Source organism: Grampus griseus (genome assembly GCF_964374135.1).
Source record: "Grampus griseus genome assembly, chromosome: 4".
Lineage (NCBI taxonomy): Eukaryota > Metazoa > Chordata > Mammalia > Artiodactyla > Delphinidae > Grampus > Grampus griseus.
The window spans coordinates 70,334,816-70,347,918 of NC_138997.1; the positions used below are offsets into that span (position 1 = coordinate 70,334,816).

Below are 13,103 nucleotides of genomic sequence, written 5' to 3' on the forward strand. Positions count from 1 at the left end.
ATTCCAATGTGGTGAGTGGCAGATTTGGGGTTGAAATTCAATGGCTGAACTTCACATCCTGAACTCCTCCTGCTAACCTCGAGCCAAACTTTCCGTGACTAGTCCTCTTAGAGACATTTCTGAATTCCTGGATCTTAATTTACCGTAAAAAGCTAAATCAATCCTTCGCTTAATCCATTTAGGATTGAAAACTGGGAAGACAATTTTTTCTGGTCTTAAAGTTATTTTAGTCAGTAGGAAAAAAAAAATGCTTTCCAGTATCCCCTCCCAGATTTTATGCTAAAACTCTTATAGAGGCCCTTAACCTGAGATTTACAATGTGTCTTGAATTCAGGAGCTTGTGAACTTGGAAGGGAAAAAATTACATTCTTGTGTTGACTAACTAAAGTTGAGCATTTCCTTAAATTATAAATTCAGGCAATAAAGCACCAGGTCTTAGCAGTGCCTGTGACTTTGTCACCAACAGTAACATAGATACCTTCACATTACAGTTTTATATTCATCACTTAGACATTACAGTAGTTGTTAGACCCACAGTTAGAACATGTTATTCTGTGTAACAAAGAAGCACGTGTAATGAATATCACAGAGGTACTTTTTAATATTTTAATAACTTCATTTCCATTTAATGGCTTTTCTCAGTATCCTATGTATTTTATGCATTTAAAACAGTGTTCTGACAAGGGATCCACAGCTGTCACCAGACTATGATAGGGGCCACAGCACAAAAACGACCAAGAACGTGTGTGAAGAACTTTCAGAGAAACTGACACAACGAGGAGGTCTCAAATGACTATGATGTAAATTTGGGGCCAATAACATGTTGTGTGAGTTTCCCTGCTTTTAATTTTGTCCCATTAGGTCTCCTTACCCAGTAGCCTGGTGAAGGGTGATATCTGTGACTGGTTAGTAGAACTGGCTTAGCTGGAGTCCACAATCTGAAGCCTGGTGGGACCTAACCACCTGACCCATCCTTGTTAATTCCAACTAAGGTCACGAGCCAAGAATGGGCTATTAAGAAGCTGCAGCATAACCACTGTCATGATTACTTAGATTCTAAGTAAGACATCTAGCCATAATAATAAGTGCCTCATATAAGTATTAGCCACAGTGTGCCTGGCACTATTCTAAATACCCTACTATGTATATTAACTCATTTAATCCTCACAACAACTTCACGAGGCAGGTGACAGTATTATTACCAAAAGGAGAAAAACCAAGGTTCAGAGGTGCTGGGGTAATCCTTGCCAAATATCACACAACCACTAAATGATAGAACCAGGTTCGAACTCAGCAAGATTGGGTCCAGAACGCAGTAGCCTTCTGTCAATACTCAAAGGCCTGGATAGAGAACCACCTTTCATTCTTCCTTCCAATAGTGTACCAGGACGGAGAGGACTTGGTGTTATTAACACTCCTAGCCTTAGGGAGTTACTAGAAACGCATGCTATCATCAGGAAGTAAATCCAGGAAGATTTCTGCAAAGAAACAAGTCTAGTACAGCCCACCCACAGAGATGCCATAGTGATGGAGACGGAAATATTACATCATTATAAGGCACACAAGAGCTACCTCCAGGAACAGCTCTGGACCATAGGTATGGGCCTGGGAAAATAGATACAGAAGAATATATGTTCAAGACTATTGGCTTCCCATACTAATGGGATATTCCTCTAGAAATCATAGGCTCCGGTTTCAGCCTCTACTGACCCGTGTCATCTCAGACAAATATCACTAAAATACACTGTTTTTAGTTTCTCCAACTTTTAAAATGTGAAGACTTGCATTCTAATGCCAAGGGTTTGTCCTGATGGTACAATGAAAACTGGCAATGAAAGCACTTTGAAATAAAATCACTATGTTCCGTAAGCCAATTATTCCTTATGAATGTCTTTAATAAGCTCTTGATTATAAGATTCAACATTCTATATACCTAACTCTGAACATTATCTTAGACTTAACATTATCTTTTTCACATAGCATGTCAATCTCAAAATAAAATTCTCCTGCTGTGACCTTCAGGTCCACATTTGTTTCACTTGAACAAAATCAAGTTCATTGCTATTCTCAGGCTATAATGAAAATTAAGGCTATTTCTGTTTCCTTCACATGCTCCATAATTACACAATTAGAATTAGGAATTCTATTATCGGAATTTTGCTAAAGTACACTTAATTTGACTGCTAAAATGCATGGTACCGCAAAGGTAGGATTTGCATTATGAAAATCCTAAAAAGCAATACTTAAGAAAACTTGAAACAAAAATCCTTCACTGGACTGTCAAGAGAGAGTGGGTACTCACATTTCCTTTGACCACATAATTAGAATCATTCTTGATGTCTCTGGCTAGACCAAAATCACAAATCTTTGTGATTCGACCATGAGTAAGGAGGATATTTCTGGCTGCCAGGTCTCTATGAATACACTATTAGGAGAGTGGGAGACAAAAGAAAACCATTTACATTTATTTTAAACTTTTAAAGAGTGAAAGCTATGTTTAATACTAGAATGCTGTTCATGTCATACAGTGCCAATACTTTTGCTTTACGTTTAAACTATTCAGTGCACCAAAAATAAATATCTAGATTACACTTTGAATGATGTTCAAATTTGTGTTTCACATTGTTAGGACCTTAATTACTATAATCACTTTCAAAACCAACTTGAATAAATGCTTCTTTTTTTCCTTAGGACTACTTTCATTCATAGGAAAATACATTATAAATAGTCCCATCATTTTTTTAAACGGAAAACTCATTTTACATGCTTCTCTTTGAATGTCCTTTTAAAGAGTTTCTAAAATGTCTACAACTTCAATCTGATACCTCCTAAGGACAAAGGGAAGAGGCTCTTTATTTCAGCCATCCTATATCCTCTTTGAGTTTGGTAATTGTTTGGAAATGTCACCAATGATAACTTAAGGGTAGGTTCTGTAACCTCATTCTATTCTGCTTGTCCCATTTCCTAAGGAATTCCTCTCACCCTTCCGGAGACCATGTTCCTTGTTTTGGTTCCATCATTCTCTTCCCACCCCCAACCTTCTGATCAAATGTTTATCGCTCTCTCTTGATTCCTTACTCCCCTGCACTTTGTAAACCATACATGCAATATTTGAGGTCTAACTTCAAAAAGACCCAAGTATATGCTTCACCGAGCACTGCAACTACATGAGGTACCCCCTCCTTTGGCTGATCAAATAATTCTCTCTTTATTTTCTAAGAGCAGCTCCTATATCCTAAAAGCCAAGTTTTAAATGAATTCATTGCATATAAAAAATATATTCATAGAAAGCTTATTTAGACAAGCTTGCACTTTAAAGCTTACAAATGAGAACATGAATTCCGAAGAGACAGCAGTTAGAACATGAAGAAACTGTATTTCCTCTGCTTTTGGTTACCACATTTCAAATGACACTCTGCCTTCTAACTATGGCTCTAAAATGCCCCTTGGGGGCCATGGGGGCAAGGAGAGGACTCTTCTGAGAATCACCCTCACTTACATTCTTCGAGGCGAGGAATGCCATGCCCTTTGCCACCTGGTAAGAAAAGCTCAGCAAGTCCTCCAGGTCTAGGGCCAACTCATCATCTTCCATGATGGCAGGAGTCACGTCTCTTTCTATGTATGAACCTGGTAGGAGGAGAAGGGATTTTCCTAGCAATTAAAACCTTCAAGTAAGGACAGTAAAAGACAGTGACAACAATACCTCCAAGGGCTGGTAATCAAGGAACTGATGTTGAACTTGCAGGCAAATCACCTCCCCAATGTTAAGGACAGGTAGGTACTGAATCACAAAGCTAATATTCCCAATCCTGGGCTAAGTTACAAAATCTTCAGGGAACAAGAACAGTGGATGAATACAAAAGTCTCATATTTTTTATATGCAAAATATGTATTTGATATATTTTGATATGCATGTTATCATATATGCAGTAAAATGCTCAGATACAATAACACACGCTCTGACCCCAAATATCCACTTGCAACCCTTAACTGCCATTGACCACTGGCATTGCCACTGGATCCCGTGGCAATGGATCCTAGGCCATTGGATCCTATCCTAAAGGAGAACCGGTCACTACAGGAATGGTGTTAGATTCCACAGTGGTATGACAAACCCTCTGTCAATGAAGTTGTTTTTATTGCTTGATAGGTACCCACCTATTCTCGAAGATCTCCTTTTGTCTGCCTTGGTTGGTACAACATAAGAAACTCCGGGTTTCATGTCCATGTACTCATTAGTACTATCACCACTGGGAGAGATGAAACATGCATCAAATCATGATTAAATAAAATGGGAAATGGGGAAGCACACAAGGGCCAGGCTCTATCTCCCCATCCCTTTTTGAACATAAGAGGCTGCTTTTATTTAAAGAAAGCATTGCCAAGTTTCAATAAGGAAAATCTTGTTCAGTAAGATACGAGTTTTTAATATTCAACATTCGGGTCCAATCCCCGGGAATTAGATGGCCGTTTTTGTGTTCAGTTGTAGATGGAACTCAGGTCAGAAATTTCCCATCTCTTGACGCCAGGGATTTAATGAGAAGCAGAGAACCAAAAGCATTATCCCACATTACTTCAAACTCTCTAAATTAGCCTCGAGAGAGACAAGATGAAAGAGACAAAGAACCAGAGCTTCTGAGATGTGTTATTAGTGGGGGAAGACAGAGATCACTAACATATAGCAACTGATGGAAGAAGGGTTAAAAAAACCAAGTTTGGTTCAGATAAACACCAATAATTTGGATGATTTTCTGAACCATCTGGACCTCTTAAATCTGCAACATTTGGCTGGAGAGTCTTCAAGATTTCTAGTACTTCCTGCTTCTGATTAGCATAGAAACACCATGACAACAATCTCCTTCAGAGTGTGCTGGTGGTTCCAATCCCATATGGGATCCCAAAGCACAGAAAACACTACACAGGACTGAACAATTTAGGCCATTACTTCAGAAAGTTAAAAAATATACAAGGGGCCAAGGTTTTAGAAATAAGGCAAAGTGGCTCATTTATTCATATAAAGAGGATGTGCACTAGAGAAACTAACAAAAGATGGTTTGGTTTATACTGTATTTTACTTCCACTTGTCACTACTCAAAGTTTACAGGATTGAAAAAAAAATTAAAAAGCTTCACCTAGGATTTAAAACTTTAGCCAGAGGTATAGAAAAACACTTTAGGAGGTAACCGCCTATCAACAATATTTACCAAGGTTTCCTTGAGGGCCTGGGGTTAAGTTTAGGAGACAAGTCTTGCCTTCTCAAAATGTAGGGGATATAGCAAATAAAAAGGAAAGAGGAAACCCACCACACAACTGCAGAAATATAAAGTATAAGGGATTAGGCGCAATTACTAGGATTTCTGTTGGGCAGGGTGAGCTAGGAAATCTTAAATGGCAGATCTTAACAACACTTGGAAAGAAAAGGCAAGACGTGGCACAGAATTCTATTCTGGTTGTAAACTACACCAATTCTCCTTAAAGGAACTTGAAGCCCTTGACACATCATTCAAGTTCAGAATGGTATCAAGGATGAAAGAGATGAAAATAAGGCACAAGTTTTTAAAATGTGCTGGAGCAGTTGTGCCTTTGAGAGCATGAGTTAAGAAAAGAAAGGGTAAGGTATACAGAAATAATTCAGAGGTGGATGGAGAGAAACCTATGTGCAGAGAGCTGTCTGGAGCTCTTTGCCATTCTGTTAAAGGTTTTAAAGGAATTTACCGTGACAGTTTGGCAGCCTTTCCCACTTTCCCTATAAACAGTGTCTCACTGTAAAGACGCATACAGTACCCGGCTCAACAGCATAAAGAGAATGACACCAAGAACAGAACGATGAGAAGAGAAATAGGTACAGAATTCACTCAATTGAATAGAACTAAAGCTTAGAAAAACACTAAAGATGGATTTTTAAGAATCAACAGAAATTTAAGTTCAACGCTATTTCAATCCTTAAAAACACTATTTGAACTTTCTAAACCGTTCATCACATTTAAATGATTTAATAATTCTGGTTTTGTACCTCAAAGTACCTCAGGTTCACTTTTTTAAAGAATCAACCTTGATTGTAAACCCTCAGACTCCATGAACTGCCTGTCAACAGCTATTTATGTAAATCAGTCTTACCAGGAAGACTCCTTTGAATGGAGAAGGTTTTTATAAAGCGCCGCTTCTGCGTGATCTTCCTGCTTTGAGCAAATAAATGAATCACGCTTTCTTCTCAAAAAATTCAGAAGATCACCGTAGCAACAATATTCTGTAATGACCAGGGTAGGCCCTATGAGCATTTAAGAAAAGGTTAGAAAAAGGTGAGATATACAGACCATCCAGCCTCCCATAAAAATACCCAAGGGTGATCACGGCCATTCACACTCAGGTTCAAGGCTAAGCCTACTTAGTACAAGTACGATCCTATCTATTAACATTGCTTAGCAAAAAGCAGCAGAGTAACCTTTTTACCTGAATTTTTAAGTGATCAGGGGCCAGGCATGACTGCTGGTTTTAGACAAGAGTTATAGCTTTCACTGTTATATTATTATCAAGCCTGCTATTTGAAACCTTTGATTCACTTCTGTTTACAGTGGGGGCTCCATGCCTCTTGGTAACGTTATTATGGAAATGATGATGAGCACACACACACACACACACACACACACACAAAACTGTGGCATAATAGGAAAACCAACCACCAGAACCACCAGCTGAGACGAGGAGGTGGGGGAAACCCTGAAATGACAGGGCATCGCCTGTGTTCCAGGGCCTATCTGTCGAACTTTTTTTTTTTTTTTTTGGTGTTGTGCACGCCTAAAGAACTGTAGCTCTGAAGTTAACAGGCAACTAATTAACTCGGGCAGAAATCTCTCAGGAACAATTGGTGATGTGGTGAAGCAACATTTATGGGGGCTGTTTTGAGAAATTATATAACCCTGTCAACTTGACAGTGGGTCTCTCCAGACCTTGAGGAATGGCTCATTTTACACATCTTTGTTCCTTCTGACCAAAATGCCTTCTGGCAACATCCCAGAAAGCCTTGATGAGAGGACTAATGACTGCTTCCGAATTGGAAATTTCTTTTTTATAGAAGTGAAATGTTTGCTCATTTGGTGTATATTTGAGGGCTGGAAGGCTTAGAGGACTATTTTTAATGACGGTATGTACATGAACATTAACGCTTTAGTGGCTAAATGTCATCCAGCAAAATATAAAAGCTCACAAGGTAAAAGAAAAGCTTTCTGGAGGAGATGAGACATTCTCGAGGTATTCAAGAGGTCAATGTCGGTGAGACATACACAACTGTAACTAGGGTATGTCCTGGGCTGTCCTGCCCCATGATGATAAAACCTGAAATACATTCTTAAAGTACAATAGCTTGGGTGGTGGGGTGCAGGAATCCAGCAAGAGGTTAGCCGCCTGGGTCAAAATCTTGCAAGGAGCTTATAATCAAGCATTGTCAAAAACCATATCAAAATCTCCCATCTTTTGATAATTTGACCCATAACAAGAGTCAGGTTGGCCATGGCCTTACCTCCAATGGTGCACGCTCCAAGAAGATTCACAATATTCACGTGATTACCGAGGTAGCTTAAGACTTTGAGTTCAGACATTAGGGCTTCGCGTTCCGTTAAATGGGCACTTGCTAAAATTAGAAACATCTTATTTTAGCAAAAAACAAATCTGGAGGGGGGGGGCTTGGGATGAACTGGGAGATTGGGATTAACACGTATACACTAATATGTATAAAATAGATAACTAGGGCTTCCCTGGTGGCGCAGTGGTTGAGAGTCCGCCTGCTGATGCAGGGGACACGGGTTCGTGCCCCGGTCCGGGAAGATCCCACATGCCGCGGAGCGGCTGGGCCCGTGAGCCATGGCCGCTGAGCCTGCGTGTCCAGAGCCTGTGCTCCACAACGGGAGAGGCTACAACAGTGAGAGGCCCGCGTACCGCAAAAAAAAAAAAAAAAAAAAAAAGATAACTAATGAGAACCTGCTTATAGCACAGGGAACTCTACTTCTCTTTGCTATATGGTAGAAACTAACGCAACGTTGTAAAACAACTATATCCCCCCAAAAGAACCCAAAAAACAAAGCCCAAAAAAAGACAAATCTGGGACACTGGTGGTGAGCACGCACAGTAGCCTGCGGGAACTTACGTTTGAGCATCTTCACAGCAACAGTCATGGCCGCATCTGACTTAATTAGGCCGTATGCAGTGGCCTCAACAACTTTCCCGAAGGCGCCGGCACCCAAGGTTTTCCCTATAGAAAAGAAGACAAGGAAGTAAGTGGCAATGGTGTGGTGGGACTGAAGGACTATTTGTGTCATTTCAAAACCAATAAAGGATTTGGGACAAATTTGTCCAGATACACTTCCTTGAAGTGTGCTTGATGCCAAATCTATCAAAGGTGGTGAAATCTCACAAAAAACACTTATTGTTTCAGGTGGAATAAAATAAAGGAAGCTACTGGGGTTCCCTAAAGTCACTGTTATGTGTACACAGAAAGGTTATGTGGAAAGCCCCTGCTGCATACTGACCAAAACTCAGCCTGTTTCTGGGAAACTCCCATTTGTGATCATAAGGAAGTTGCGTTGGGTCTATGTAAACATAATTGTTTCCATTTATCTCCTCAACAACCTTCCACTGTACTTCATACATGGGTTTCTGGTGGAGAGAGAAAGGGAAAGAGGCATCATCTTTTAATGGTTAATGGTTCGGCCATTACAGCGTTCAAGGCAGAGAACAAATAAATGGTTACCTGCAAATATTTGTATGTAAGAATCATCACGATGATACACATCATACCAGCTGCGATCACAAAACCAATCAGCAAAGGCGTGAACAGGGTATGGGCATGGATTTGTTCTAAAATGAAGGAGGAACGTGGAATCACAACCTGTTAGTGGGGTCGGATCTTCACCACGACCACCTTGCCCCCAACTCGCCCACCTCCCACCTTACTGCCCATCACGGCAGAAGTCAAACCAGTTGCATCTGAGCTCCTGGCCTTGATGATTATCATACTCTTGTTATTCAAAGGAATCTTTTAAAATAACAGCTTTAAACCAGACGACTGTGGAAAAGAAGTTGCGATTTCCATAGCACAAGAATAACGTTACGCTGTTTGTCAGTGAAAAGCGACATCTCAGTGAACTTTGCACTTCAAATTCCTGCCTTGAACTTTAAAGTGTTTCCTTTATGGATATCTTATAGTTTCTTCTTTATGTTTTCCTGACTTTCCAAATTTTCTACACTGAACATTGAGCTTCTTTCACAACCGAGAAAAACACTTTTAAAGTGTTCTTTTCACTGCACTCCCTGAAAAAAAACCTATGATGAAGAACAATGTAAGATTCTTCCCCTCGTTACTCAAAAACTGAACAAACACCACTTTCTGGCACTCATCTTTGCCAACTCAAGAAACAAAAACCGAGCCCAAGAATGTAGGTGTCTAGTTCCTTTGTCTTCTGACTTCATACCAATTCATCAATTCGTCCACATGCATGGTTCAACTTATGTTAGGAGAGCTGGTCACTCATGAATCAAATTTTCAAGATGGTAAAGAAATAGCTCACTAACATGATTCCATAAAAGGTAATGTTAACTTTGTGATACGGTGTCTGGCAATCTGTTAAAATAACTGATTTTAAGTCACAACTTAAATAATTTTTCATTGAATTTAAATCTTTAAATTGTCCCAATTCTGTTTCTGTTTGGATATAAAGTAAGTCTAGTTCTCCTATTTTCTTTCTCTACCCCTTCCTAATAGAAACCGTTGGAAATACACAATTAATTTTATACAGATACATATGCACACACATACATACGTGCACGCACGCATAAAATACATATAGTACATGGTTACTGCACACATTTTATTAACAAACTAGCACAGGATGAAACTGAGTAAGTTTGATGACAATCAAATGTGCAATGTGACTATTACCAGAAATGACATGGCCAGGGATGGAATGGACTTAAAATCATGATGGACATGGCAGGCCGAGCCTAAACATCCCCTTAAATTGGATTAAAAAGAAATATACCTTTGCTGTTACCTTTAAATGCAAAGTTAAAATAGGCAGAACTCTTGCCCACATCGTTGTAAGCCCTGCACTCCACCGTGCCATTGTGCTTAAAGGCGCTGTCATCAATGGAGCTGTAAACCACTAGTTTTCCAAACGGTGACACAGATGAGTTTTGGATCTGCACATCCACTGGCCCAACAGGGACAGAACATCTAGCGGGAAAAAAACAGCAGTGCGGACTTACTCTAGGAAAAAGAATCAATCGATCAAACACATTGGATGTGGCATACTTTTAAAACTAAGTCAGAGGTTTGTAATCAGACATTTCCTTTTACAACTGAAGAGTGTGATGACGGATGAGCACGTCTGTGGCACCGTGAACAAGAAAAGCGCTTGGAAAAGAAGAAAGAGGTTTCAGAGTGAGATGTGGGTTCGAAATCTGGACTCAAACACCTATTCCGTTGACTTCCGACTAGTACTTAAACCCTCCAAGACTCAGTTCCTACAGCTGCAAACTTGGGGTGGTAATACCCATCTTGGAGGGTTATCGAAAGGATCAGAGATGAATTCAATAAGACGGTTGGTTCATATCCTGGCACACAGTAGCCTTTTATAAATAAATGGTGAAAGAACGTATGAAGGATTGAAAAGGAAGAGCGTGGAGGAGGAAAGCAGTAAAGTCTATGAGGATGAAGACAGGGCCAGCCGCCAAACACCAGACGTGAGGACCCTACGGCTCGAGGTACGATCATGCCGCTGGGCTGGACTCCAGGTGGCAAAGGCTCAGATGACCCTATTTTAAATTATCCCCCCCATATGCCTGGCAATTTTCTATTCCCTTACCTTGCTCTTTACTTTCCCCCTTAGCACTTAACACCTGCATATGGTAGTTATTTATTTCATCTTCTGCCCATCTCTGCCCATTAGAATATAAACTCACAAATGGGACTCAGGTGTTTTGTTCACCAGGCCCATGTCTGGCCTAGAGGTGGAACTCCATAAATATTTGCTCAACAGATGTCTAAAACTACTGTGGTTGCTTTCCCTGTGGGCATACTTTCCAGGGGTCTTGAACCCCCTATTACTCCCCAAAGAAAACACTCCACTAAAACTCAGCTGAGAACAACAATCCTATGTAACCTCTTCCAACTTGGTGTTGATAAAAAAGGTCTATTCCGTGAAAAATGAAATTTCTATTATTATCCTGACTATTTAAATGATCGTGACGTTACACTGGCCTGAGTGTAAAATAGCATTTGATGGATAAAAACAGCAATGCTGACCCCATTTTCATCTCCAGGTAATGTGAAAGGACAGTTTAAGGTTTAAGTGTGGATTGTGAGGGAGAGGAAGTACAATGCCAGATGTGCTCTGCTCAGGGCCTGGGCACCTCAATCAAGGAGAAAACCTTTTTAAAACACATAGCTCCCAAACGCCGCATGTATGTGGTAATTGTGCGATCATTACTTTTTGGTAACTTGGCAATTAACTTCCGAGGTAATTTTTTTCATGATAACTACAGCCACATTTCCCACACATATTACCTCCTGTGTATAGATTGGAAATCTAATTACTCTGTCCTGGAAAATTGCTTTATCTACCTGCAGGGTGGAAATTGCATGATAAATCCAAGAAGATAACCACCAAAATAGAGAAGTCATTCAGTAATCATGTTTCAGCAAACAAAATTCATGTCTACCAAGAAAAATATAGCAATTATGTCCTTTAAAAAGCCACATGGATAGAAAAAAAATTAATCAAAACAAAGTTTGGTTTTTTTTAAAATCTGAAAACATATTTGAAACTCAAGTGAATTGCAGTCCTTTCCTTATGCATGTTAAGTAGTACCCAAAATAATCATCTCACCTCTGCTCGGTTCCTGGACAAAAATACCAATCAATGGTGGGCTCTGGGAATCCTGCTGCTACACACTGCAGCATGCCATTCATGAGCCTGTCACGAGTCAGGATTTCTGGCTTTGCTGCAGGGAGAGAGAAGTGGCCTTATGTCAGACTGCTGGAAAACCTCACCAAGGCTCACTCCACTATTTCTGAATCCTCAAAAACTTTCTCGAGGCCGAAGGGGACCCCGAGGAGCATGCTGTTCAAAGGGGAGAATCTGAACCAGTGAGTGGAAGGCACAGGGAAGGCAGATGTGAGGGTCTGACCAAGAAAGGCTTTCCCGGTTAGAGCTGCCCAGTCCACATGTGGACTGTCCATCCTACGGATGCCGGGGTCTCCGAGATCTCCCTGTCCCGGGGATGGCTGAGGTCGCAGGACCACCGGGCAGGGTTTCTGTTTCCAGTGAGGGGGAACCTGAAAGACGGCATCTAATCAGGATTCTAGGATTCCCAACTATCTTAAAGGTGGAAATCCGGTTTAAAGGTTTCCTGCCATCAGGATTTCAAATTATTGAAACTTTCATAGGAATTTCAAGTTATTGCAGGAACTAGAATACTTCCCCTTTTTTTTGGGCGTGGGTGTGGTGCAGATAAGGAGCTGAATCACCCTTTTACAGAGAAGTCAAAACATAAGAGTAAAACCCAATATGGGCTTTTAACTCCAAACTTTTATTTCAAATACAAAACAGGAACAGAAAATGAGAAGAGGAAACCAGCTCAAGAGTTTTATTTATACATATGTCTAAACCTGAGTATAATCACTGAAAAAGTAAACTGTATCATCAGCAGGAATGCTCTAATTTGACATTTCTGTGTAACTATAATAATCAACTGATGTTCAATCAAGGGTGCCCTAAAGCACTGCAAATTCTTGAGATTATTTCTAAAGTGAACGGAAGATGAATTTACATACAGTTGTTCTACTGGTAATATATCTGAAGGATTCTAACCCTTTGAGAATGAGTAAGCTCCACTGTGAGCACCTGATGGCAGGGATGGTGACGTGCTCATCCTGCATCCCCGGTACAGCATCGCATGTGCCGACGCCAAGCACGAGCACAGAGCTACAGGCGGCGGCGTGCGGCAGACAGACCTGCACCCCAGCTCTGACACTTAGAGGTTCTCTGCCTTCCACCAAGTCTCCTCGGGTGTCCAGTGGGGAATAACAAGAGTACCCATTTCATAGGGAT

General features: G+C 40.5%; 1 protein-coding gene across 4 annotated transcripts in view; it reads right to left on the bottom strand.

The window, feature by feature from the left end:
• KIT (KIT proto-oncogene, receptor tyrosine kinase) overlaps positions 1-13,103 on the bottom strand; it is an 83,723-nt gene that overhangs the window by 3,421 nt on the left and 67,199 nt on the right. For 2 of the 4 annotated variants that reach the window (XM_082653917.1, XM_082653916.1), the window contains exons 8-17: positions 11,880-11,994; positions 10,044-10,225; positions 8,744-8,850; positions 8,523-8,649; positions 8,141-8,245; positions 7,517-7,627; positions 6,118-6,268; positions 4,159-4,250; positions 3,500-3,627; positions 2,303-2,425 (exon numbers count right to left, since the gene is read on the bottom strand). In XM_082653917.1, coding sequence (XP_082510043.1) covers positions 2,303-2,425; positions 3,500-3,627; positions 4,159-4,250; positions 6,118-6,268; positions 7,517-7,627; positions 8,141-8,245; positions 8,523-8,649; positions 8,744-8,850; positions 10,044-10,225; positions 11,880-11,994 — 1,241 coding nt within the window. Of the gene's footprint in view, positions 1-2,302; positions 2,426-3,499; positions 3,628-4,158; positions 4,251-6,117; positions 6,269-7,516; positions 7,628-8,140; positions 8,246-8,522; positions 8,650-8,743; positions 8,851-10,031; positions 10,226-11,879; positions 11,995-13,103 lie in introns of all 4 variants that reach the window. The other 2 variants (XM_082653915.1, XM_082653914.1) reach the window with 1 other exon arrangement.